At 45.2% G+C, this 24318-nt stretch overlaps 1 protein-coding gene across 1 annotated transcript in view; it reads right to left on the reverse strand.

The window, feature by feature from the left end:
• The window catches only part of LOC137536627 (uncharacterized), a 163920-nt gene that overhangs the window by 111794 nt on the left and 27808 nt on the right, over positions 1–24318 (reverse strand). The window contains exons 8-14 of the mRNA XM_068258878.1: positions 22471–22538; positions 19294–20052; positions 17046–18808; positions 15360–15527; positions 12221–12457; positions 10492–10558; positions 3853–3998 (exon numbers count right to left, since the gene is read on the reverse strand). Coding sequence (XP_068114979.1) covers positions 3853–3998; positions 10492–10558; positions 12221–12457; positions 15360–15527; positions 17046–18808; positions 19294–20052; positions 22471–22538 — 3208 coding nt within the window. The remainder of the gene's footprint in view (positions 1–3852; positions 3999–10491; positions 10559–12220; positions 12458–15359; positions 15528–17045; positions 18809–19293; positions 20053–22470; positions 22539–24318) is intronic.

Raw genomic sequence — 24318 nt, forward strand, 5'->3', positions numbered from 1 at the left:
TTCTTTGTAAGTACGGTTGTTCCTGAAAAGGAAGCCCGAGGTGAGAGTCATATGGAGGCTGCCATGTTAATTTCCTTTTAAATGATGCAGGTTACCTAGCTGTTCACCCAGAGCATGGACAAGGTCCTCCAGCACCCAAGGCTGAGACACCAAAGTGCGCCCCTCCATCCCTGCCACCCCAGCCATCACACACTGATTGCCATTAGACTAAGAGGTGCCACAGGGCCCACAACCTCCCCAACACCTTAATATTTAGTTATCTGGCTTGCAGTCACTGCTATGTATCCCCTTTTCTTATTTCTTTCTGCTTAATGCACAATTAGGAATGACAGCTGAATGAATTGTGCGCCCCCTCCTACACTGCGCCCTGAGGCTGGAACCTCTCCAGCCTATGCCTCGGCCCGGCCCTGTGTTCACCTGTAGGGATGGTCAAATAGATGCAAATAACTTCAAGTTGATGCAAATGTATGCAAATGTTTATGCACATTTATGCAGCTTGAAACTGAACCAATAAAATCCTGCTGAGGTAAAATTCGATTGGTTCATTTTCAAGCTGCACACATTTGCATAAACATTTGCACAAATTTGCATCAATTTGAAGTTACTTGCATCTACTTGACCATCACTAGACACCTGATCCTGTGCCTTTAGCCACAGACCCTGACCAGGCATGCAGATCAGGTGCTCTGACTCAAGTCTGACTGGATTAACTGGATTAGCCGCATGCTTGTTTCAAGGTTGTGACTCAAATACTTCTGAGGTCAGATAGATCAGCAGGATTACCAGGCAACTAGTATTGTTTAAAAAGAAAATAAATATGGTAGCCTCCAAACCACTCTCACCTTGGGCTCCCTTTAAATAAAGATGTGTTACCGAGGGTGCGGCATTTATTGCATTTTGTTAATGGTATAAAATAAATGTAACGCTTTCTTGTTTTTCACAAGCATTGTTTAACCATTGTTCAACTGATCCAGACTGAAAATCCACCCCACACACTGCCCATCGGGTGCCGTTTTATAGGAACACATTCAATTAGAGAACTTTCAGAACTTAAACCATTTTCGTCTTTTGGACGTAGCTGCTACATCCAAAAGGCTGCTCTCATGCTGCTGCGCGCTCCCATGCTGCTGCGCGCTCCCATGCGCGATCACCAACGCGCTCCCATGCGCCGCTGCCCTTTAGCCCGGAGATCAATGAATGGGACACACAGTTCCCATTCATTGATTTAAGTCCCCGTTAGAAAGACCGACGGCTTCTTTGAGAGGCCGCGATCTTTCTGCAAAAAAAAAAAGTTTCCCGTCCTCCATTCACATTCTGTAAGCGAGAGCGCTCGCTTACAGGACAAAAAAAAAAAAACTTAACTGTGGTCATCTTGTGGCCAAATAGTAAAATTACATCTACATACATTTTTTTTAAATAAATACAATTTATTACATTTAAATTTAACTGTTTACCTCCCACATTCCCAAAAATACCGAAATTAATTTTTTAATTAAAAAAAAATTACAAAAAAAAACAAACACATAAATTGTTACCTAAGGGTCTGAACTTTTTTTTAATATGCATGAGAAAAGGGTATATTACAATTATTTTTTAAATTATAAGCTTGTAAATAGTGATGGACGCAAAACTTAAAAAATGCACCTTTATTTCCAAATAAAATATTGGCACCATACATTGCGATAGGGACATAATTTAAATGGTGTAATAACCGTCACAAATGGGCAAATAAAATACGTGGATTTTAATTATGGTAGCATGTATTATTTTAAAGCTATAATGGCCAAAAACTGAGAAATAATGTTTTTTTTCCACTTTTTTCTTAATATTGCCATTAAAATGCATTTAGAAAAAAATAATTCTTAGCAAAATATACCACACAAAGAAAGCCTAATTAGTGGCGGAAAAAAACAAGATATAGATCAATAAATTGTGATAAGTAGTGATAAAGTTATTAGCGAATGAATGGGAGGTGAAAATTGCTCTGATGCATAAGGTGAAAAAACACTGAAGGCTGAAGTGGTTAAATATAACTCCATTTTCATGAAAAAATGAAAAACATGGCCCATTGTGTGCTATAAGAGGTTGTAATTGGGCACACATGAGATCTGAGCAGACATTTGGCATTGTGAACTTCCTACAGATCAGAGGTGAGTGTGATGGCGCTGCAGAATCCATGCCCATATCCACCAGTTCTTCCCTAATGTGGGGGAAACGGCAAGAAAACAATCAATGAAGAGGGGTGGGAATGGGCCCCAACCAAAATGTTGCTATGGAGCCCCTTCCAGCTACGCCTCTGCAGTGAACTATTGTCATGCTGCGCTGTGTCATGCATGCTGCGCTTCAAGCTACAAAGATAGTTTTGCAAAGAACAGTGTAGGTTTGCAGAGCAATGACCGCTTTATTCTTCAACAAAAAAATGTGATTGCTGTAATGATCCGCTCAGCTGGCTGCACAGGCAGACAGCTGTTTGACCATTCCTTGAGTCTGTGGGATGCAGGTCTCTGGATAATAAACCTGTCTTTGCTTTGCAAGCTTCAGACCTGCGCTGCTGCTGAGGAATTTGCATATACTGATTATGCAAATTGCCTAGTCGCCTCCCTTGAAGGCTTGCAGCATAAATACCATGTGATCCCACAATCCTTTGCTGGTCATCATGGTTTGTTACTGTTGAAACACTCCTGGAGTGTCAGCCTTGCTATTGTTTGCTTAAGATTATTTTAGAGTAATCCCTGGGGACTGCATTAGGCATTCCTCTAGTACAGTCAGGTTGTATTATTTGTATTGCCTGTTCTGTCTTCTGTTGTTTGCGATTGCACTGTCGCCAGCGGTGGGCGATGGTGAATCGTTTGTTCCAGAACTTGGATCACACTTGCTCTGGCAGAAAGAGCAGTGGATCCTACTAGTTCTGTTTCTGTACATGGATCACACTTGCTCTGGCGGAAAGAGCAGTGGATCTTGCTAACTCTGTTTCCCTACTTGGTTCACACTCGCTCTGGCGGAAGAGCGGTGGATCTTATTTGACCTATTCCTGTTTCTGTTCGTTTGTCTGTCTGGATCGCACTCGCTCTAGCGATAGCAGTGGTGGTTCCTTTTGAACTCTGTCTGGGAGTGTAGGCCAGAGCTGCGGTTGCTGCTGGCTGCTCCTTCTCTCTGTCTTGTCTGATATGAACGCTTGCTGTAGGCTCGGTGGGGTAACCGTTAAGCAAGCGTTCGCGTTCTCTGTTTCATATTTGTGTGGCGTTGGTTAAGGTGGCGTGCTTGTCTCTGTTGCGCTTATCGTGCGGAGACCGCGCCGTAAACGCGTTCGCTGTTGCGAATGAGTGCGGTGTTCGCGTTTAGCTAGCATTTGTTATTTTCCTTATCTTCTCATTGTTGTTTGCTGTGCCTTTGCTACTCTCGTGCTCTGTCTTGCTCAGTCTTGTGTCACTTCTGGCAATCGCTTCTCTCGCGATTGCGTTCCTACTTTGTTTCTGCTGTTGTGTATTCACCGTCGCGGGTTGGCGACTAGATTGGTGCACACACATACATTCTGTCCCTGTACTCATTCTCATTGGCAATCGCAGCTCTTGCGATTGCGTTCTTACTTGGTTTCCCTCGTACAATTCTTATCTGGCATCTGTGGTTGTGCAGAGGATCTGTTCCTCTGCACTCCACGGCTCCATCTGCCGGCAGGAATTCCCCTCTACAGGTGCATTGCACCTTTTGCTGGGTTCTCTCAGATTATACGCTTGTGGAGGATTTCCGCAGTGTCAGCGCGCATCCTGTGCGCTGACCACGGAGAGAATTCCACAATCGTTACAATTGCTTCTCAAAATTCAGCCTGATGCCACTTTGTTCATCAGAACTTACCTGATTCTTAAAGCATTTTTTGGTCCTGATGTTGATGGAATCAGCAATAATTTCTCCATTTGGAAGCAGAATATAGACTAAGGCATGGAGGGAGGATGAAACATCAGCCTTTATTGGAAGCTCGAGGGTCAAATCACCGCTCAAGTCTACAAGACAAAAGCAAAAGTATTTTAAGTGTACTTGTGGTTTTGTGGAACAGGAATCAAATGTTTGTGTTTTGAGCAATTTCTTTTAAAAAGGGATTGTCAGCTACAAAATCAAATTTCATTTACCCACTGCTCTGAGTTCATTGTGCAGCCTGGAACCTCACCCGGCAGTGCAAGCATCCCAATCTAATCAGACATGTTTCTGCTGTAATAAATCTCATCTGTCAGCCTGGCTCTATTTGGAACATTGCGGACGAGAAGGAAGCTTGTCATCGCCCCTCCCACATTCCTGCTCCTGACTGATTGGCTGAAGGCAGTTCAGTGTGAAATGAGGCTGGAATCTGATATTGCTGTGCTCACATGTTTACAAAGCAAGCTAGCTATGACATAGTACATTGTAGGAAAAAAAGAGTAAGGGAGGGTATGACATCAAAATTGGCTTCAGTCAGAGGGAACCAAGACGGCAAATTCCAGGATCAGAATTCTCTTTATTTACTATATAAAATTCATGGAAATCAAAATGTGGACAGTACAATACATGTGTTATGTAAGTAGAACAAGTATTTATCTACTTATAAATATTTTTTTTCTCTGGCATAGGATGGCTGATCCTGCTGCTTTAGCACTAGGTTCATAGTGGTCAGTTGCATAACACATGTTATGAGTGTGAACTGCAATGGAAACTGGACATAGACCATAGAAAGTGAAGTCCACACGATGTCGGTAGAATCAATATGGCTTTATTCAATCGTTACACATAACAAGCTAAAAGCCAGCACCACATGCTGACATGTTTCGGGCGTTACAGGCCCTTAATCATAGCATAGGCGCACGTGAGAAAGGGTGACTCCTATATAGAGTAAGGTTACACCCGATACCACATGCTCAATTGACCCCACCCACAAAGAAAAGTGCATATAAAACTATGGGGGGAGAAAAGGACACACAGAAAATCCCCACATTGAAATAATCTATTACATAAAAACATTATAAGGAGCATAAGAATGTAAATGCATGCGATTAAGCACCATATAACATCAGGCAGCATGAGTTAAATCCTCTTCATGAAATTTAAGAGATTCAAAATTTAAACATATAATCATGTGTAGACAAAAGACAAAGGTGGTCATTTGATCCACTTTAAGTGACTGTGTTGAGGTCCCATCTTGCATTAAGCCCTCCAGGTGAGCGTGTCCCTAATTGGAAGATACAATAGGCCTCCCTGGTAAGGAGACGTTTGTAAACGTCCCCCCTCTCACAGGCCTTAGGACACGCTCAATACCCTGGAATGAGAAAGAGGACATGTCACCTGAATGGACTGATCTAAAGTGCTTTGCTACATTGGACACCTCTAGGGTTAACCAGCCAGCCCCCCTGTAGTGTTCAGCTATACGTTGTCTGAGGTGCCTAGTAGTGCACCCCACATATTGGGTGTGGCATAAGGAACACGAGATAAGGTAAATCGTGTACCTCGTGTCACAATTCATGTATTGTTTGATGGGAAAAGTTTTACCATTGCAGAAAGAAACAATAGAACGGGTGGGTTTGTGGACACTACAGTAGTGGCAAGTTGAAAAATTACATCTATATGAGCCAGGGGTGGTCAGCCAACACGGCCGTTGTGTACTGGAAGGGAGAAGGCTAGGTGACAGGATGCTCCCAAGTGTGGGAGCCCTCCTACTGGCAAATCTAACTCCCTGCTTAATGATCTGATTGAGAGTTTCGTCCGCCTGCAGTACAGGAAGAGATTTCCTCACAATCTGCATGATTTGTTTATATTCCTGACTATAGGTAGTCACAAAAGTCGTGTCATTGTTGGATCGTGACTGCGTTCGGTGGGAGCCAGAAGTCAATAATTCCTCCCTGGTTCTCATCAAGGCCCGCCTCCTACCCCTCTCTATCATCCACCTGGGGTAGACACGCTCCTCAAGACGAGAACTCACAGCGTCCAGCTCCACGCCGAGGGCCAAGCCATCAGAACAATTGCGGCGTGCCCGGATCGACTCACCCACGGGAACAGCACGGATGGTATGGGGCGGATGGCAGCTGTTAGCCCTCAGGGTGGAGTTGCCACTGCACGGCTTGCGGTACGTGCCTGAAACCACAGAGGCAGAAGAGGGGTCCCCCCTCAGTGTGAGGTCAAGGTAGTTGACCTCAGAGGGGGTCCACTGGGAGGTGAACACTAGATTCAAAGAATTCACATTAAGAAACTCCACAAATTGCAGAGCCTCGTCGTGCGTGCCGTCCCAGACGACCAGCAGGTCGTCTATATATCTGCCATACCACACAATGTGACTCGAATAAATATTGGAGTCACTAAACAAATGGAGCTCCTCCCACCAGCCCATATATAAGTTGGCCAGTGAGGGAGAAAATTTTGCTCCCATTGAAGCTCCACAGCGTTGTGCATAAAAATCAGATTCGAAAAGAAAATAATTGTGGGTAAGCAGATATTGGACGGCACGCCCGACGAAGAACTTAAGGTCCGTGGAGAAAGCAGAGTATCTCGCCATATGATAATCTAGAGCGTCCAGAGCGAGAGCATGGGGAATGCAAGAGTATAGTGACTTAACATCAATGGCTATCCAACTGTAGTGGTCATGCCATTGAAAGTGTAGTAAACTACTAAGCACATGCTTAGTGTCTCGTATGTAGCTGGGAAGACGTCACACTAGAGGTTGTAGGTGTTCATCTACCCAATTGCCCAGGCGTTTCCCCAGAGAGCCAATCCCAGCCACAATTGGCCTGCCCTCTGGGGGAAACCCCTGTTTGTGGATCTTGGGCAGGTGATGAAACACCGGGACAACAGGCGAAGAAACGGCGAGTTACTCTGCTAATCGCTTGGAGATTACTCCCAAACTTTCACCCAAAGACAAGAGTGAAAGCAGCTGTCTGCTAAACTCCGCCGTAGGGTCACATCTCAAAGGAGAATAGGTGGCCAAATCCCGGAGCTGCCTCAGTGCCTCCATACGATAAACCTCTGTATCCAAGACGACCACTGCTCCTCCCTTATCCGCGTTCCTGATAACAATACGTATATTGTCTTTAAGGGAGGAGAGGGCCTGCTTTTCAGCCGGAGGGAGGTTACTGCGGAGGCCTGAGGCCTTAGCAGAAGCTAGTTCAAGTAGTTCTCTCTCTATGATCTCCTGGAAAGCATCAACGGGGGGACTGCGGGCAGTCGTCGGCTAAAAGGCTGGATTGCGGATAGAGACAGGCCTAACGTCATCTTCAGAAACCAAGGGGACCGTCTCTGAGAGCAATTGCTCTAAAGACGAGAGATTTAGTGTCCCCGAAATTTCTTATATCAGGCAAGGCCATACCTCCACCATCTGATAAATCGTACTCCACTCCATCCGCAGTCCGCCCATCAATAAAGTGCTTTCTCAGAAGAACAGACCTGACAAACTTGTTGACAGCTACATCAAAATGTGATGTAGGGGCAAAGGAGAGCCCCCGTGAGAGTAATGCGATCTCTGAAGCGAACAAAATAGTGGCTGAAAGATTAACAACTGTATGATTGGCATAATCGGAAATTGAAGTCACCCGTCTCTGCTTATTGTGTTTTATACCCCCTCTCCTCGTCCGCCTCAGCCTTTTTTCTTGTTGTATTTGTATTTGTTGTGCCTCTTGTGCTGGGTGGGTAGGGAAAGGATGGGCTGCTGGTTTTTTGACAACTGATTATTGGAACGTGTAGCAGGATCTATACCTCCAGTTGCCCCATGTACCTGTGCTCCAGAAGCATCCGATAGCTCAGATTGAGAGTCGGACGTTTTGGGTGAGCTGAAGGTAACCTTTTTGGGGGGTTTAGTTCTGGGTCGACGGGAGGTAGATCTTGGTGACCGAAAGGTGGCCTCCTAACGACCCCACTCATAAACAACACCCTTTTTGTAATCATTTACATCCCGTAAATACTTGACTCGTTTGGTGTCGGTGATCAAGGACTCGAGCCTCGACACGTTGTCCAAAAGTTTTTTATTTAAATCGTCATATTGTTGCAACGTGTCGAGCTTAGAAAGAGTCCCCTTGATCTCCGAGACCTTGATCTCGTAGGTCAACCAATCGTTGTTCCTTATAGACAATGATCAATTTCATCAATTTGATTGAACAATCACTCTCCCCCCATTGTTTTATATGCACTTTTCTTTGTGGGTGGGGTCAATTGAGCATGTGGTATGGGGTGTAACCTTACTCTATATAGGAGTCACCCTTTCTCACGTGCGCCTATGCTATGATTGAGGGCGTGTAACGCCCGAAACATGTCAGCATGTGGTGCTGGCTTTTAGCTTGTTATGTGTAACGATTGAATAAAGCCATATTGATTCTACCGATATCGTGCGGACTTCACTTTCTATGGTCTTGGATCTGAGGTCTTGGCAGCCTGCTTTCCTGCACTGTCGGTGGACGGAGGTTGTGAGCGGAGCTCCACATTTATAGTGGGAAACTGGACATACTTGTAGACTTTAATACAAAGTCTGCATGCAGCGAGTTAGAATAACGCAATCAGTTACAAGGCTGTACTGTGAACAGGCTCATACTGTAGAATCGTATGGGCAGAGAGTTGACATACAGAATTATTCTGCAACGCAACTGAACACTTGTGAACTGGCCCTTAATATTTTTTTATTCTGTTTTTTAAAGCAGTAGGATCAGCCATACTATGCCAGGGAAAAAAAAAAAACACATATCTAAGTATATAAACACTTAAACTACTTACATAACACATGTATTATACTGCCAGCGCATACCACTAAGGCTGCATCTGAAATGACCACCAGCTCAGTGTGCAGCACCTAAATAGATTTTCTGCACACTTCGCATTCAATTCAGATGCAAATCATATGCAAATCTGCTACTACTTATTATGCAAACAGGAAACTCAGGAGGAGGGGCTGGGAGCAGCTAACCTGACAGTTACATAGTTACAAAGTTAAGAAAAGGTGGGGGGAAAGGCTGCGCGTCCCTAAACACATGTTGCAATTGAATGGTTAATCGCACAGGCATACACCGCCTCTGCCAGAATGAAAAATGCATGCCCTGCATCCAAGACAAGTGCTAACATTTATTAAACTAGGAGGAACTTTAGCTTCCAATATGGTTTGCATGCAAAGTATATTATACTAGACACTTGCGCCACGGTGAGGCAAACCTCCGGGCAAGTGACCTAGCCTAGGGTGGAGGTGAGGGTTGAAGGGTGAGGGTTGGAGGCCTCAAGGTTATACTTGAGAAATAAGGGATACCAAAAAAGGATCCTAAACGAAGCACAGAGGCACCAGGAGTTCAATATAGTAAGGTGAATACAAGGAAAATACTGACTATAAATGCAATACCCACAAACCTGGGTTTGAAAATACCAGCAATCACTGGTATCTTATGTGGGAAAATACCACCCCCACTCTGCCTTTTCAGGTCATGCAGGTGTGGGTGGTCACTCTTTAACCCTCCTGGTGGTTAATTTTTTCTGCCAAATAGGCAGAAATCCATTTAAAAAAAAATAAAAATTTTGGTTTCATGTAAAGCTACCAGAGTGGTAGCTGCATGAAACACCACTAGAGGGTGCATGTGTCCCTCTAGTGCGATCGTCGCCGGCATCAATAGCAAACAGGGGAACGCGTTCCCCTGTTTGGCTTCTCCTGTCGCTATGGCGACGATCAGCCGACGTCCTGACGTCAGACGCCTCCGATCCAGCCCATAGCGCTGCCTGGAACTCATTGGTTCGGGCAGCGCAGGGCTCTGGCGGGGGGGGGGGCCTCTTCCGCCGCTGCGTGCTGATGATCGCCGCAGGGCAGCGGCGATCAAGCTGTGCGCGCGGCTAGCAAAGTGCTATTTGCACGCACAGCACTTTGAATGGTGCGAATTGCCCCACCAGGGGCTGAGATAGCCTCCTGCGCGGCATAGCCCGAGCTCAGCTCGGGCTTACCGCCAGGAAGGTTAAAAAGACATGTTTAAAGAAAAACATAAAAAAAGTAACAGAGGTAATCGATAGAGAAAAACTAGAGGGGTGGTGCCCAAAAACAGTAAAATAATTAAAAAAGAGGTGAGGTGTTGACCTACCGTCACTGAAGACACAATACTTATTCAAAGTGTCAAATTTAAGCACAAAAAACAACGTGTTTCGTGCAACGAGTCCGCTTCCTCAGGTCAGTAGGAGTGCCCGTAAAACAAGGGAAGCACCCAAAGTTCTTAATTATGTATCGGAAAGCAATCATAAATACTATCTTTAAGATAAAAAGCTATCTCTGTGTACCTAAGAAACAATAAAAATATAATATACTTTAAACTGTTTTTAGTTATTTAATTAATTTTTTGGGCACCTCCCCTCCAGTTTTTCTCCGCCTCCATGTTATGTTTGCAGTGACAAAATACACAACTGCTAGAAAGGAGAAAACCAGGGAGGGAAGATCTAATGGTTAAAAAATGTAAATGAGATAGAGGCAGCGCTAATGGTATCACTGTTTATCTATTAGTCGTCCGTTACTGTGCTCCGCCCTCTTACCTTTATCAGGGTTAAGCACCGGAATCTCCTGGGAGCCCGAATTCTCTATTCTGGAATTTGAAATGATCTGTAAGGAAAATACATCAGACATGTTGTTCATGGAATATACCACATTAGTCTGAATTGTTTATAGAAATCTGATACGGCACTTTTTTTTTTACCTCTGCAATCTTATTGGCTAGGAAGATCGCAGCCTACATTGATTAGTTTTACATGCACCAATAGTAGTAGCAGTAGAGTATTGTACGGTGTTAGCCATCAGTAAGAGTAAGAAGTTTTTAATCAGGACAATACCATTCATTGGCTAACTTAAAGTGAGTGTAAAGGCAAAAAAAAAAAAGTTACTTACCTATAGACAGGGAGGGCTCTGGGTCCTATAGAGATTTTTCTGCCCTCTCGTCGTTCCAGCGCAGTCACCCACATTTAATTTGCTGCCTCGGGCAGCTTCGGAAACACTTATGTGCCCAAGTGCTTCAGAAGACGGGCATCTCCGTAGTGCGCTCACACATGTGCAGTACGAAGCTGCCTGTCTTCGGAAGCACTTGGGGACACAAGTGCTTACAAAGTCTCCAAAGAGCTCACAGAAGTGTATTCGACCAATTGGTTGAGTACACACAAGAGGGTTGATGGTGCAGGTATGGGAGGTACAAGAGAGGACAGGGAAGATGCTATAGGATTCAGAGCCTTCACTCTTCATAAGTAGGTATCTTTTTTTTTTTTTTTAAATTAACCCATTTGTGTTCCGTCGCTTTCACGTGAGAAATGTTCACCTCCCATTCATTAGCCTATTACTTTATCACTACTTATCACAATGCACTGATCTATATCTTGTTTTTTTCCGCCACCAATTAGGCTTTCTTTGGGGGGTACATTTTGCTAAGAGCCACTTTACTATAAATGCATTTTAACAGGAAGAATAAGAAAAAAATGGAAAAATTCATTATTTCTCAGTTTTCAGCCATTATAGTTTTAAAATAATACATGCCTCCATAATTAAAACTCACGTATTGTATTTGTCCATATGTCCCGGTTATTACACCGTTAAAATTATGTCCCTATCACAATGTATGGCAACAATATTTTATTTGGAAATAAAGGTGCATTTTTTCCATTTTGCATCTATCACTATTTACAAGTTTAAAATAAAAAAAAAATATAGAAATATTTCATCTTTACATTGATATTTAAAAAGTTTAGACCCTTGGGTAAATATTTACATGTTTTTATTTTTTTATTGTAATGGTTTTTTTTTTATAGTAAACATTTTATTTGGGTAGTTTTGGGAGGGTGGGAGGTAAACAATAGATTTATAATGTAAATGTGTGTTAATTTTTATTTTATTTTTTTTTTTCAGGTGTAGTATTACTTTTTGGCCACAAGATGGCGGCCATGAGTTTGTTTACATGACGTCACTCTAAGCGTAGCACACGCTTAGAGTGACGCATCGGGGAGGGAACAGCCAGAAAAAGCACAGCTTCCTAGAGAAGCTGTCGCTTTTTCAGCGGGGGAGAGGAATCAGTGATCGGGCACCATAGCCCGATACATTGATTCCGCGGCTACCGAATCCGCAGCCGGGAGTGCGCGTGCACGCGCGCGATCGGCCGCGGGAGCGCGCGGTAGCGCGCATGGTTCCTGGACGTAGAAACTACGTCCAGGAACCAAAATAGGTTAAACGGTATTTTTAGATCTTTGTGACAAGTTGCCTTGAATGAAACGTGACTGATCTCACCAGATAATGTAGGCTCAGATAACTAGTCTTCTCTCCTAATGTGGTATGGCTGATGATGTATTCCACCTGGACTTCCTGTTGTGGATCACATGACTGAGCATTTCCTGTAGTCTGCAGGTTCAGGAAGCTGTTGCTGTGGGAGTACAGGGGCAAGAGAGTCAAATGGCCTTCCATATCTCGGAGTCTCTCGGAGCCATAGGCAAAAGGGTTTGAGGACGTTCCTGGTTTGGTTGAGGCCTGAAAACAAACACAGTGTTTAGCCAAATATTATTGAACATAGAGAACACGTGCACCTAAACCAATCTACTAATTATCTGCCTCCATGGTAGTGAAGAGCATACATTTTCGCAATTATGTCCATACGTAATTGTAATTTGTGAATTCAATTGATTTCACGTAATTATTAGTACGGTAATTTTTGTGTAATTTCATGCTAATACATGCGGTTGTCGCCACAATTGCTACATATTAAGGAGAATAGTGGGTAACTGGGTGTGTAAAAAAAAAAGTTGTCAAAAAGAACTTGTAATGTTTGAGAAAATCGATTTTAAAAGTGAAAAAGGAAAACATTTTTCTTAAACGGTAATTTTTCTAAGTTTAAAAACCATTTTTATTTGCAATTTTAAAATCGATTTTTTTTCAAAAACTACCAGGCCTTTTTGAAAAATGTTGGGGGCTTTGCTATTAATCACTAAAGTCGGCACGGAATTATGCAAAAATTACGGAAAATTGCGGTTCCTGATCACAATTACAAACGTTAATTGCAATTTTTCTGGAAATTTTGCATTATGATTTTCTATCTTCCCGATTCAAGCACCAACACCAACCACCAGTATGTTTTAGGATGTGGGCAGGCCCGAAATTTACATCACAGGAGCCTTGGGGCACAGATGTCCTGGCACCTTATACTTTGCCCTCCATAAACCTACAAACCCCACCAAACTGCACCAAAACTATAGAGGCTGTCCCAGCTGTTACTTCTCTCTTACTTCCCTTGCCTGTCATAGGTAGCTACAGGTGCCCGTTTGCATTGTGTAGCCAGAAGTACCCTCAATATTACGTAGCTAAAGGTGTTAGGTAGCAAGTATTAGGTAGCTAGAGGAACCTCAGTATTCAGTAGCTAGAGGTGCCCCTGACTGAAGGGAGATCTGGGCAGTGGATTGCAGAGATCTGGGTGACTAACCCCTCATTTACACTCTCATCAGGACTCTGCATAGGGAAGGAGGAGGTGCTTGGGGATGGAAGTGAGCCACATTTCCATTATCAGATGCCTATTCCGGTGGGAATAAAAGGGGGACACTGGATAAAGCCTATACAAACATAAGACTGACATACAATCTCCAGGCAGATCTTATCCTGACCTTGGACTCTGATATTGCCAGACTTACAGTGGGTTGCAAAAGTATTCGGCCCCCTTGAAGTTTTCCACATTTTGTCACATTACTGCCACAAACATGCATCAATTTTATTGGAATTCCACGTAAAAGACCAATACAAAGTGGTGTACATGTGAGAAGTGGATCGAAAATCATACATCATTCCAAACATTTTTTACAAATAAATAACTGCAAAGTGGGGTGTGCGTAATTATTCGGCCCCCAGAGTCAATACTTTGTAGAACCACCTTTTTCTGCAATTACAGCTGCCAGTCTTTTAGGGTATGTCTCTACCAGCTTTACATAACTAGAGACTGAAATCCTTGCCCATTCTTCTTTGCAAAACAGCTCCAGCTCAGTCAGATTAGATGGACAGCGTTTGTGAACAACAGTTTTCAGATCTTGCCACAGATTCTCGATTGGATTTAGATCTGGACTTTGACTGGGCCATTCTAACACATAGATATGTTTCGTTTTAAACCATTCCATTGTTGCCCTCGCTTTACGTTTAGGGTCAATGTCCTGCTGGAAGGTGAACCTCCGCCCCAATCTCAAGTCTTTTGCAGTCTCCAAGAGGTTTTCTTCCAAGTTTGCCCTGTATTTGGCTCCATCCATCTTCCCATCAACTCTGACCAGCTTCCCTGTCCCTGCTGAAGAGATGCACCCCCCGAGCATGATGCTGCCACCACCATATTTGACAGTGGTGATGGTGTGTTCAGAGTGATGTGCAGTGTTAGTTTTCCGCTACACATAGCGTTTTGCATTTTGGCGAAAAAGTTCCATTTTGGTCTCATCTGACCAGAGCACCTTCTTCCACATGGCTTGTGGCAAACTGCAAACGGGACTTCTTATGCTTTCTGTTAATAATGCCTTTCTTCTTGCCACTCTTCCATAAAGGCCAACTTTGTACAGTACATGACTAATAGTTGTCCTATGGACAGAGTCTCCCACCTGAGCTGTAGATCTCTGCAGCTCGTCCAGAGTCACCATGGGCCTCTTGACTGCATTTCTGATCAGCACTCTCCTTGTTCGGCCTGTGAGTTTAGGTGGATGGCCTTGTCTTGGTAGGTTTACAGTTGTACCATACTCCTTCCATTTCTAAATGATCACTTGAACAGTGCTCCGTGGGATGTTCAAGGCTTTGGAAATCTTTTTGTAGCCTAAGCCTGCTTTAAATTTCTCAATAAGTTGATCCCTGACTTGTCTTGTGTGTTCTTTGGACTTCACGGTGTTGTTGCTCCCAATATTCTCTTAGACAACCTCTGAGGCCCTCACAGAGCAGCTGTATTTGTACTGACATTAGATTACACACAGGTGCACTCTATTTAGTCATTAGCACTCATCAGGCAATGTCTATAGGCAACTGACTGCACTCAGATCAAAGGGGGCCGAATAATTATGCACACACCACTTTGCAGTTATTTATTTTTAAAAAATGTTTGGAATCATGTATGATTTTCGTTCCACTTCTCATGTGTACACCACTTTGTGATGGTCTTTCATGTGGAATTCCAATAAAATTGATTCAGGTTTGTGGCAGTAATATGACAAAATGTGGAAAACTTCAAGGGGGCCGAATACTTTTGCAACCCACTGTATGTGTCCCAACTGCTTTTCAGTGCTTCATTTTGCTCGGGACACAATAATCATCTTGTGGTGAATTAAGTAGACTTCTGAAATCTTGATAAGCGACTAAATGATTGGCACCGTTAGATATCATTGCCCGTAAGGTCACGAATTAATGCATTTCCATATGTTTGTACCGTTAAGGAGACTTCGTCCTCCCATTCTTCTGTATTGTGCAATGTGAAAGCTGCACAACCGTTTTCGTCTGTCACCAGGTTGTGCGTTGATGTTGTATTCCAGGTGCTGCGGGTGAGATAAACTCTCTGGCCTGCAAGAGGCTTGTTCTCGCTATCAAGCACCTGCACCTAAACAGGAAACAGATTATTATTTCATCAGCTACCATCCAGCAAGTTCTACAGAGCTTGAATGCTCCAGAAAAGCAAATTTAATACATTAAATGTCCGCCTGTGCCTAAAAACTCTACTAGGCAGCAGTACTGGGTAAAGAAAACCTTTTGCAAAGTGGTTTGACCTATTGCCGCCCATCGTTATGTACTAGCTTCAGAGACTCTACTGAAAAGAACAGAGGAGTCAGGATATTGAGCTTGTACAACTCATACTATTTAACTACTTGAAGACCGCCCCATGCCAATGGAAGTGGCCAATTGGCGTCAAGTCCTGGGGCTGCAGTCTGAAATACCACAATAACTGTCTGTCTCACTCACCAATATACGTCAACCTTAACTGTTTGTATAACCACAGACAGGAGCAACTGCATAAATAAGTTCAGGAATTGCTATCAAAAAAGTAGCTGTCGCTCAGGATTTAGACAAGTTATAAACCTTTATTGTATTGCACTTAACACAAACCCACCCTAAAAACAATTAAAATACTGCGGAGCGCTCCATCACACCACAAAGTCAGCACAACCACATACACTCTCCATGCAATCTGGTACCGGTACCTTCCCTTTAAAAAGTTCCCAGGGTGCGGAGATAAAGTGGTTGCTGAGTTGGTATGTTATGCCGTCTACTAGGCTTCACGCTACATGCAGTTCCCCAGCAGGGCTTCAGACTATCTCTCTCGGGTAACAGTCTCTTACCACCCGGTGACCAGGCGCATCTTTAATGATTCCTTGGTCCAGTCGTCAGCGCTGGTTTGCCTGTCTGCTCAACCCTCTACTTGCGTGTGTCTCAACCCAGTAGGAATGAACGCTCATGGGGAGAGGAGGGGAGGCACAGGGTCTTCTTGCTGTAGCACGGCCGGCCGGCTGGTTGGAGCGCTCAGACGCATGAGATGGCCACGCCCATCGACGCGTTGCGCCCGCCCCTTGCGAGCTTCGTCAGGATGTATGACGCGGCGGGCGAGTCAGTGTTTTATGCGTCATTACGGACGCAGTTACTGGGCGTTCCTGCTGACGTCACCTGTGACTTCTGTCACAGTGTTCAACTATGGAATCTTCCCTTTTGGATGCCGCTATAGCGCACGCAATCCCGTGACAACCTTCAAGTGATCCACAATCAGGTATCTATTATCCACTTAGAGGCGACATCGCATAGATCTTTTTCAGCAGATGAACACATAGTTGTCCCATGTGAACAGGGCTTTTATATATGTATCGAGTACTAACAACTATAGAAAAGGGGCATAATTCAGTTCCTGGTTTAGACCAGTGGGTGTCAGGGAGTCCAGCAAATAAATCCATTTCGCCTCCTGCTGCAGCAACCACTTTTCTTTATCTCCACCTCTTCTATTATTTTGGATTTTATAAATCCCTTTGAAACAGAAACCATTTTTTATCCCCCCATGCACTTCACAAAAATGCTCAGCAACAGTACTACGATACTCCCCATTGGGCTTCTTTCCACAGTTTATATTGCTTACATGCTCTGAAATCCTCTTTTTTAGTTTTCTTGTTGTCATGCCGACATACAGCATGGGACACGGACACTGTATTGTATATACTGTCCATTCTGAATTGCAGTTGATAAACGAATGTATCTTCCATTCCTTCTCTTTATTAGGTGCCTGGAACGTTTTTGCTACATCAACATATTCACACATTGAGCATGCCCCACACTTATACATTCCCTTCGTACTAAATTCTACCAACCAATTTGATTGTGGTAATAGATCGGAATGTACCAATCGGTCCCGCAGACTGGGTGCACGTCGGGCCACCAAAGGTGGTCTCTCACCGACAATGGACCCGAATACCGGATCGATCTGCAGCACCGACCAATGTCGGGTCAATATGTCACGTATACGCGACCAATTTGAGTTATATGAAGAAATGAAGCTGGGACAAGATGTATTTCCCTTTGTAGCCTGCTCAAGACTTCTATCTTGTTTTTTCAGCAATTCAGAACGTGGGGTCTGAATAGCCCTCTCAGCACCAGAGCACAATGCCTCATGTCCATACCCACGATCCCTGAACCGATCGTACATCTCTGCGGCCTCACGTTGGAAGTCTACCTCACTAGAACAGTTCCTCCTGATGCGGAGGAACTGGCCTCTAGGGATTCCCCTAATGAGGTGTGGAGGATGATGGCTGGTGGCGTGGAGGAGGGTGTTCCCCGCGGTAGGTTTGCGGTATGTTGTAGTCCGCAAAGCACCGCCATCCTTAACAACACTCAGATCCAAAAAGGATATACTGGTTGGACTGTAGGTGTAGGTAAGATGTATATTCCGCTCATTTACATTGAGCCGGTCGAAGAATCTTTCCAACTCCTCCTCACTCCCCCTCCACACCACCAGCACATCATCAATAAAACGGAGCCACACTTTAACATGAACGTCAAAATCAGGTAACGTATAAACGTCTTTTCGTTCCCACAGGCCTAAATGCAAACAGGCATAGGCAGGTGCGCACGACGCCCCCATCGACGTACCGCGCACCTGCCTATAGTGGGTATCTTTGAACAGGAAGCAATTGTGCTCCAGTACATACCTCATGGCCTGTACCACAAAGTCATTATGGACTGGTGTATCAGGATAGGCATCAGACAGGAAAAACCTCAGGGCCTCCAACCCCACTTCGTGTGGGATAGATGTATATAAGCTCTCGACATCTATCCCCACGAGTAAATCGCCAGGGTCCACCGATAAATCGTTGATCAATCGCAAAACATCCCTCGAGTCCTGTACATAGGACGGGAGGGATGCGACCAGCCTCTTAATCTTCTGGTCAATCCAGATGGCCAAACTCTCAGTGGGACCATCGATGGCGCTGACTATTGGTCTCCCGGGGGGCCTATTTAAGCTCTTGTGGATCTTCGGGATCAGATAGAACACAGGGATCCTGTACGTGCCCACCCTCAAAAAACTTTCCTCTTTTTCGTCTAACACACCTTCTTCTACTGCGTCATCGACCCATTGATTAACGCCATAAGCGATTCTCTCATAGGGGGCGCTTCGGAGTGATTGATATGTATTTGTATCCCTAAGTTGCCTTTCGGCTTCCTCGAGATAAAGATCCCTAGACCACAGGACCACATTTCCCCCCTTGTCACTTGGGCGTATAATCACTTCCTTTGCTTGCCTTAGATCATCAAGTGCCTTTCTTTCTCCCTTAGTGAGATTATCTCTAGTCTGTCTAGTCCATGACAGCTTTCTAAAATCACGGGTGACCAAATCGAGAAATATACCTAGTGATGGAAAGGTATGTATTGAGGGCATATAGTTAGATTTGGCACGACATGCCACATGCTCAATTAGTCCCATTTCATTGATTCCTTCCTGATTATAGCCCATGCCCCCCTCTAGGTTCTGATCCCTAAGGGTTTCCAATGTCCTAAGCGCTTCAAGGTCCCCTAGCCTCCATAGGGGCTCCTCATTACTGTTTTGGCACTCTCTCTCCTGTTCATTCTGACTGCCATAGGTTGCTTTTAAACAGAGTTTTCGAACAAACATTTGTAAATCCTTCTGAACCAGGAATTCATCACCCCCCTGTACTGGTGAAAAGGATAATCCCTTACCAAGGAGGGAAATGTGGTCCGGGCCCAGAGGAAAGTCAGACAGATTAATCACGTTTTGTGCCTTTTCATGTGATCGGCTTTTCTCAGGTTCGGGGGTGACTTCCCCCTCCCCCGCATAATTAAGCCTACACATATTGTCACCTATCTGTACTTGCCCTGCCGTGGCGGCTGGACACGCAATATAGGTTTTGAAGGCTGCACTTTCCTCTTGTTTCTGCCTCGCCTGTTTCCTTTTCCTTGCTTCTTTTTTATTTCGTCTCCGCTGCCTCCGTCGCTTTCGTCTAAAAAAGCAACGGATTTGCCCGAGATCGATGACTCAGGAGAATCTGGCTGCCCCCCAATTCCTCCCTGATCTTTCGGAGTTCTGGGTCTACTCCCCGATCTAGATCGTGGCTTTCCGGGTAAATATAGGAAATACTCCCCCTCCTTCCACTCCGCTAGGTCTTTTAGATACTTTGTTTGTTTATCCTTCTTAATTTTCTTCTGTGTTCTCTCCACTTCCCCTTTCAATAAATCATTGAGTTTTGAGAACACCGGATTCTCCTTGTATGGATCCAGTGCCTCAATACTTGTATCCACAGCTTCTCTAATCTCTGTCAGTTGTATCTTTTCCTCCTCTATGATTAAGCCTAGTACCACAAATCCGTGTGCGATACTTGCGGCCTTCCACTTAGGGAGGAATCGATCATTACGCAGGTGTTCAGCGGGAATGATCTTTTCTCGTATTCCCCAGGGTAAAACCCGTGCCTCCCTATATGACTCTAAGGTCGATATGTTCCATTTGCGTCTGAGGTGTTTGAGGGTCAATTTCCTATGCTGTCGACATAACTGCTTTATTTCTTGATCAGCATTAACTGTAGTGGAGTCAATGTCGTTTAACTTAAATGTGGATTCAATATCAAGATTGATGTCATCTGTGATTGCGTAGGCCATAGCACAATAAGGTCAATCTGAAGCTAATTGCTCAATAAACAAGGGAGGAGAGACACCACCAAAACCTCTGAAATACCACAATAACTGTCTGTCTCACTCACCAATATACGTCAACCTTAACTGTTTGTATAACCACAGACAGGAGCAACTGCATAAATAAGTTCAGGAATTGCTATCAAAAAAGTAGCTGTCGCTCAGGATTTAGACAAGTTATAAACCTTTATTGTATTGCACTTAACACAAACCCACCCTAAAAACAATTAAAATACTGCGGAGCGCTCCATCACACCACAAAGTCAGCACAACCACATACACTCTCCATGCAATCTGGTACCGGTACCTTCCCTTTAAAAAGTTCCCAGGGTGCGGAGATAAAGTGGTTGCTGAGTTGGTATGTTATGCCGTCTACTAGGCTTTACGCTACATGCAGTTCCCCAGCAGGGCTTCAGACTATCTCTCTCGGGTAACAGTCTCTTACCACCCGGTGACCAGGCGCATCTTTAATGATTCCTTGGTCCAGTCGTCAGCGCTGGTTTGCCTGTCTGCTCAACCCTCTACTTGCGTGTGTCTCAACCCAGTAGGAATGAACGCTCATGGGGAGAGGAGGGGAGGCACAGGGTCTTCTTGCTGTAGCACGGCCGGCCGGCTGGTTGGAGCGCTCAGACGCATGAGATGGCCACGCCCATCGACGCGTTGCGCCCGCCCCTTGCGAGCTTCGTCAGGATGTATGACGCGGCGGGCGAGTCAGTGTTTTATGCGTCATTACGGACGCAGTTACTGGGCGTTCCTGCTGACGTCACCTGTGACTTCTGTCACAGTGTTCAACTATGGAATCTTCCCTTTTGGATGCCGCTATAGCGCACGCAATCCCGTGACAACCTTCAAGTGATCTACAATCAGGTATCTATTATCCACTTAGAGGCGACATCGCATAGATCTTTTTCAGCAGATGAACACATAGTTGTCCCATGTGAACAGGGCTTTTATATATGTATCGAGTACTAACAACTATAGAAAAGGGGCATAATTCAGTTTCTGGGGCTGCAGTCTGCAGGAGATTGCGCGCTGGCTACGCGCGCATCTCCTGATCGGGGGGGGGGGGGGCGAGTTCTGCCCCGCCTTCAGTCTTGTCTTCAGTCTTCAGCCTGGTCTGTAAAGGGGGTTTAGCACTGTGGTCCTCAAGTGGTTAAAGGCAAACTATTAGTTATCTGCTCATTGCATCCAGCACCGATCCCAGCCTGTCTACCGGCAGTGCAGCTCATCACAAGCCCCTGATCACAAGCCGTTTTTTGCGATCACGTGGTCGTACTCGGCATTAGTGATCGGGTCTCGTGATTGCACTCGTTACCTGATCACTAGTCGGTATTCGTGATTAAAAACCCGCCGACTTTAGTCTAGAAACACCAAAGTTGCCAGATATGTTTAAAAAGAACAGTGGGAACAAGCGGAAAAAAATGTTTTCAAAAAGACCTTACAGTTTTTGAGAAAATCGATTTTAAAGTTTCAAAGGAAAAAAGTATACATTTAAATGCGGTAACTGACAGTGAGGGCCCTTTTCCACTAGCATGTTTGCGCTGGCTGAATCGGAAAGACGCAAACTGCTAGCGATTTTACAATCACTACAGTTTGCTTTTTAACATAGGAATCGCAGTAGGTCATTTCCACTACCGCGATTCATTTTTTACAGGAACGCGAACGCGTGGCGGAACGATTATTGCTGCGATTTTGCTATGCAGTGCATAGCATAGCAAAATCGCGACCGCAAACGTCGGGAAATCGCCGCACATTTTTGTACTTTTGCGATTCAGCAATCGCTAGCGTTCAGCGTGAACGCTAGCGACTGCTAGTGGAAAAGGGCCCTTAATGTACTTACCGCATTTAAATGTTTACTTTCTTCCTTTGAAACTTTAAAATCGATTTTCTCAAAAACTATAAGGTCTTTTTGACAAAAAAAAATGTCCCTTGTTCCCACTGTTCTTCTTAACATATCTGGCAAATTTGGTGCTTCTAGAATGTAAGGGGCTTTGCCATTAACCGTTAAGGTCGGCGGGTTTTTAATCACAAATACCGACCCGTGATTCGTGATTACATGCGGTTATTCGACTCAAAACTGCACTAAAATCGGATATCCCTTTCTACTCGTCATCGTGATCACGAGTCAATTCGTAAGTGGGCGGAGTCGAATTCGTGATTGGGGGTATCCGAGCACCACTGTCTACTGGTTTTTTTTTTTTTGCGTTACCCGGCAACCTGCTTTTGAATTAATTGTTTTCCCCACTGACCCCACCCATGGGAAGCCGCTTAATTGTGCTTCGCACCACCTTCCATAGTAACAGACTCATCGCTAGCCTGCAAGCCCGCTCAAGTGTCTCAACTGAACTGGGCCCCCAAAAAGTCACCTAAATGATCTATGGCCGGATCAGGGCCAGATTTCTGCAAAGGCCGCAAAGGCCCGGGTCTTGGGCAGCTGAACATGAAAGAGGGGTTGTTACATATGAAAGTATGAAAGAGGAGGCAGAGGGACTGCAGTACATGGAGGATACACATGGAAGAGGGGGCTGCACATGGAATGGGAGGGGCTACAGTACATGGATGATACATATGGAAGAGGGGGCGGCACATGGAATGGGGGGGATAATGTAGAGTCATGGCCCATACTCACGGGCTACAATTGTCGCCGTAACCACGTGGCACGCGCGTGTTGCGGCGACAGATCGCCCATGAGTATGGCGCGCGCACCGCGAACCGTCGCTCGTCGCTGCTGTCGCTGCTCGTGGTGCGGTCAATCGCCTGGCGACAGTTGCCGCCGCAACTGTCGCTAGTCCGCGTGTGTATGCGGACTAGCGACAGCAACCTATATGCAGAACACGGAGCTTCCGGCGGGGGGGGGGGGGGGGGGGGAGGAACGTCGGCGATAGTTTCCGTCACACCGCTGATCCCTCTTCCGCAGTGTGCATGCGGAGGGAACCGGTCTGTCGCGCACACGCTCCCATGTGCTAGCGACTAGCAACAATTGTGGCCCGTGAGTATGGGCCATTAGGCATTGGATACAGTGAGCATTAGACACTGGGGGCAGCCAGGGGGTAGGTATTAGTTACAGCTAGACTGGTCAAAGTTAGAGCTCATGCACAGTTACAACTTTGGTCATCTACAGATGTGTCTCTACTGATCAGGTACCATATTGGGGTAGTTACATCAGAACTCCTCCCAAGACACCCACCCCCCCACCCCCACACACACACCCCTATTAATGATGTGTGCACCCATCAGATCTTGTTGCAAGGGTAGCAGGAAAATTGGGCGCTCATGACTTACGGAAAATTTGCAAATAACGTTAATACGGCATCCAAAGCAGAAATTTGGGCGCCCGGCCTGACACATATCGTTTTAAAAATTAGACCGTTAAAGTTTTTGAAATATGTTATTGTTTTGAAACCTGCAATGTTATAGTGCTTGTAATATCAATTTGTTTGTATGTACACATTTTACATATCAAATATTTTATCATGTGTGTGTAGAGTTTTATATATGTAAGAGTGTTTGTGCAGAGGGGGATGGTTAGGGTTAGGCGTCAGGAAGGTAGTTCGTGTGGGGAAGAGGTAGGTTAGGGTTTATCACCACCAAGGGGGGGGGGTCTTATGTTTAGACACCACCAAGGGGAAGGTCTTAGGGTTAGGTACCACCAAGGAGGTTTTAGGGTTAGGCACCACCAAGGGAGTCTTAGAGTTAGGCAACACCAGGGAGGACTTAGTGTTGGGCACCACCAGGGGGGTCTTGGGGTTAGGCACCACCAGGGGGGTCTTAGGGTTAGGCACCACGGGGGTCTTAGGGTTACGCACTACCAAGGGGGTCTTAGGGTTAGGCACCACCAGGGGGGGTCGTCTTAGGGTTAGGCACCACCAGGGAGGGTCTTAAGGTTAGGCATCACCAGGGAGGGTCTTGGGCTTAGGCACCACCCGGATAGGTTTTACAGTTAGGCACCACCAGGGGGGTCTTAAGGTTAGGCACCACCAGGGAAAGTTTTAGGGTTAGGCACTACCAGGGGGGTTAGGGTTAGGCACCACCAGAGGTGGAGGTCTTAGGGTTAGGTACCAACAAGGAGGTTTTAGGGTTAGGCACCACCGGGGGGGGGGGGTTGTTTGAGATAAGCACTCCAGGGGAGGTTTTAGGGTTAGGCACCACCAGGGGGTTAGGCACCACCAGGGGGGTTTTAGGGTTAGGCACCACCGGGGGGAGGGTTTAGGGTT

Source organism: Hyperolius riggenbachi, chromosome 10 (genome assembly GCF_040937935.1).
Source record: "Hyperolius riggenbachi isolate aHypRig1 chromosome 10, aHypRig1.pri, whole genome shotgun sequence".
In the NCBI taxonomy this organism is placed as follows: domain Eukaryota; kingdom Metazoa; phylum Chordata; class Amphibia; order Anura; family Hyperoliidae; genus Hyperolius; species Hyperolius riggenbachi.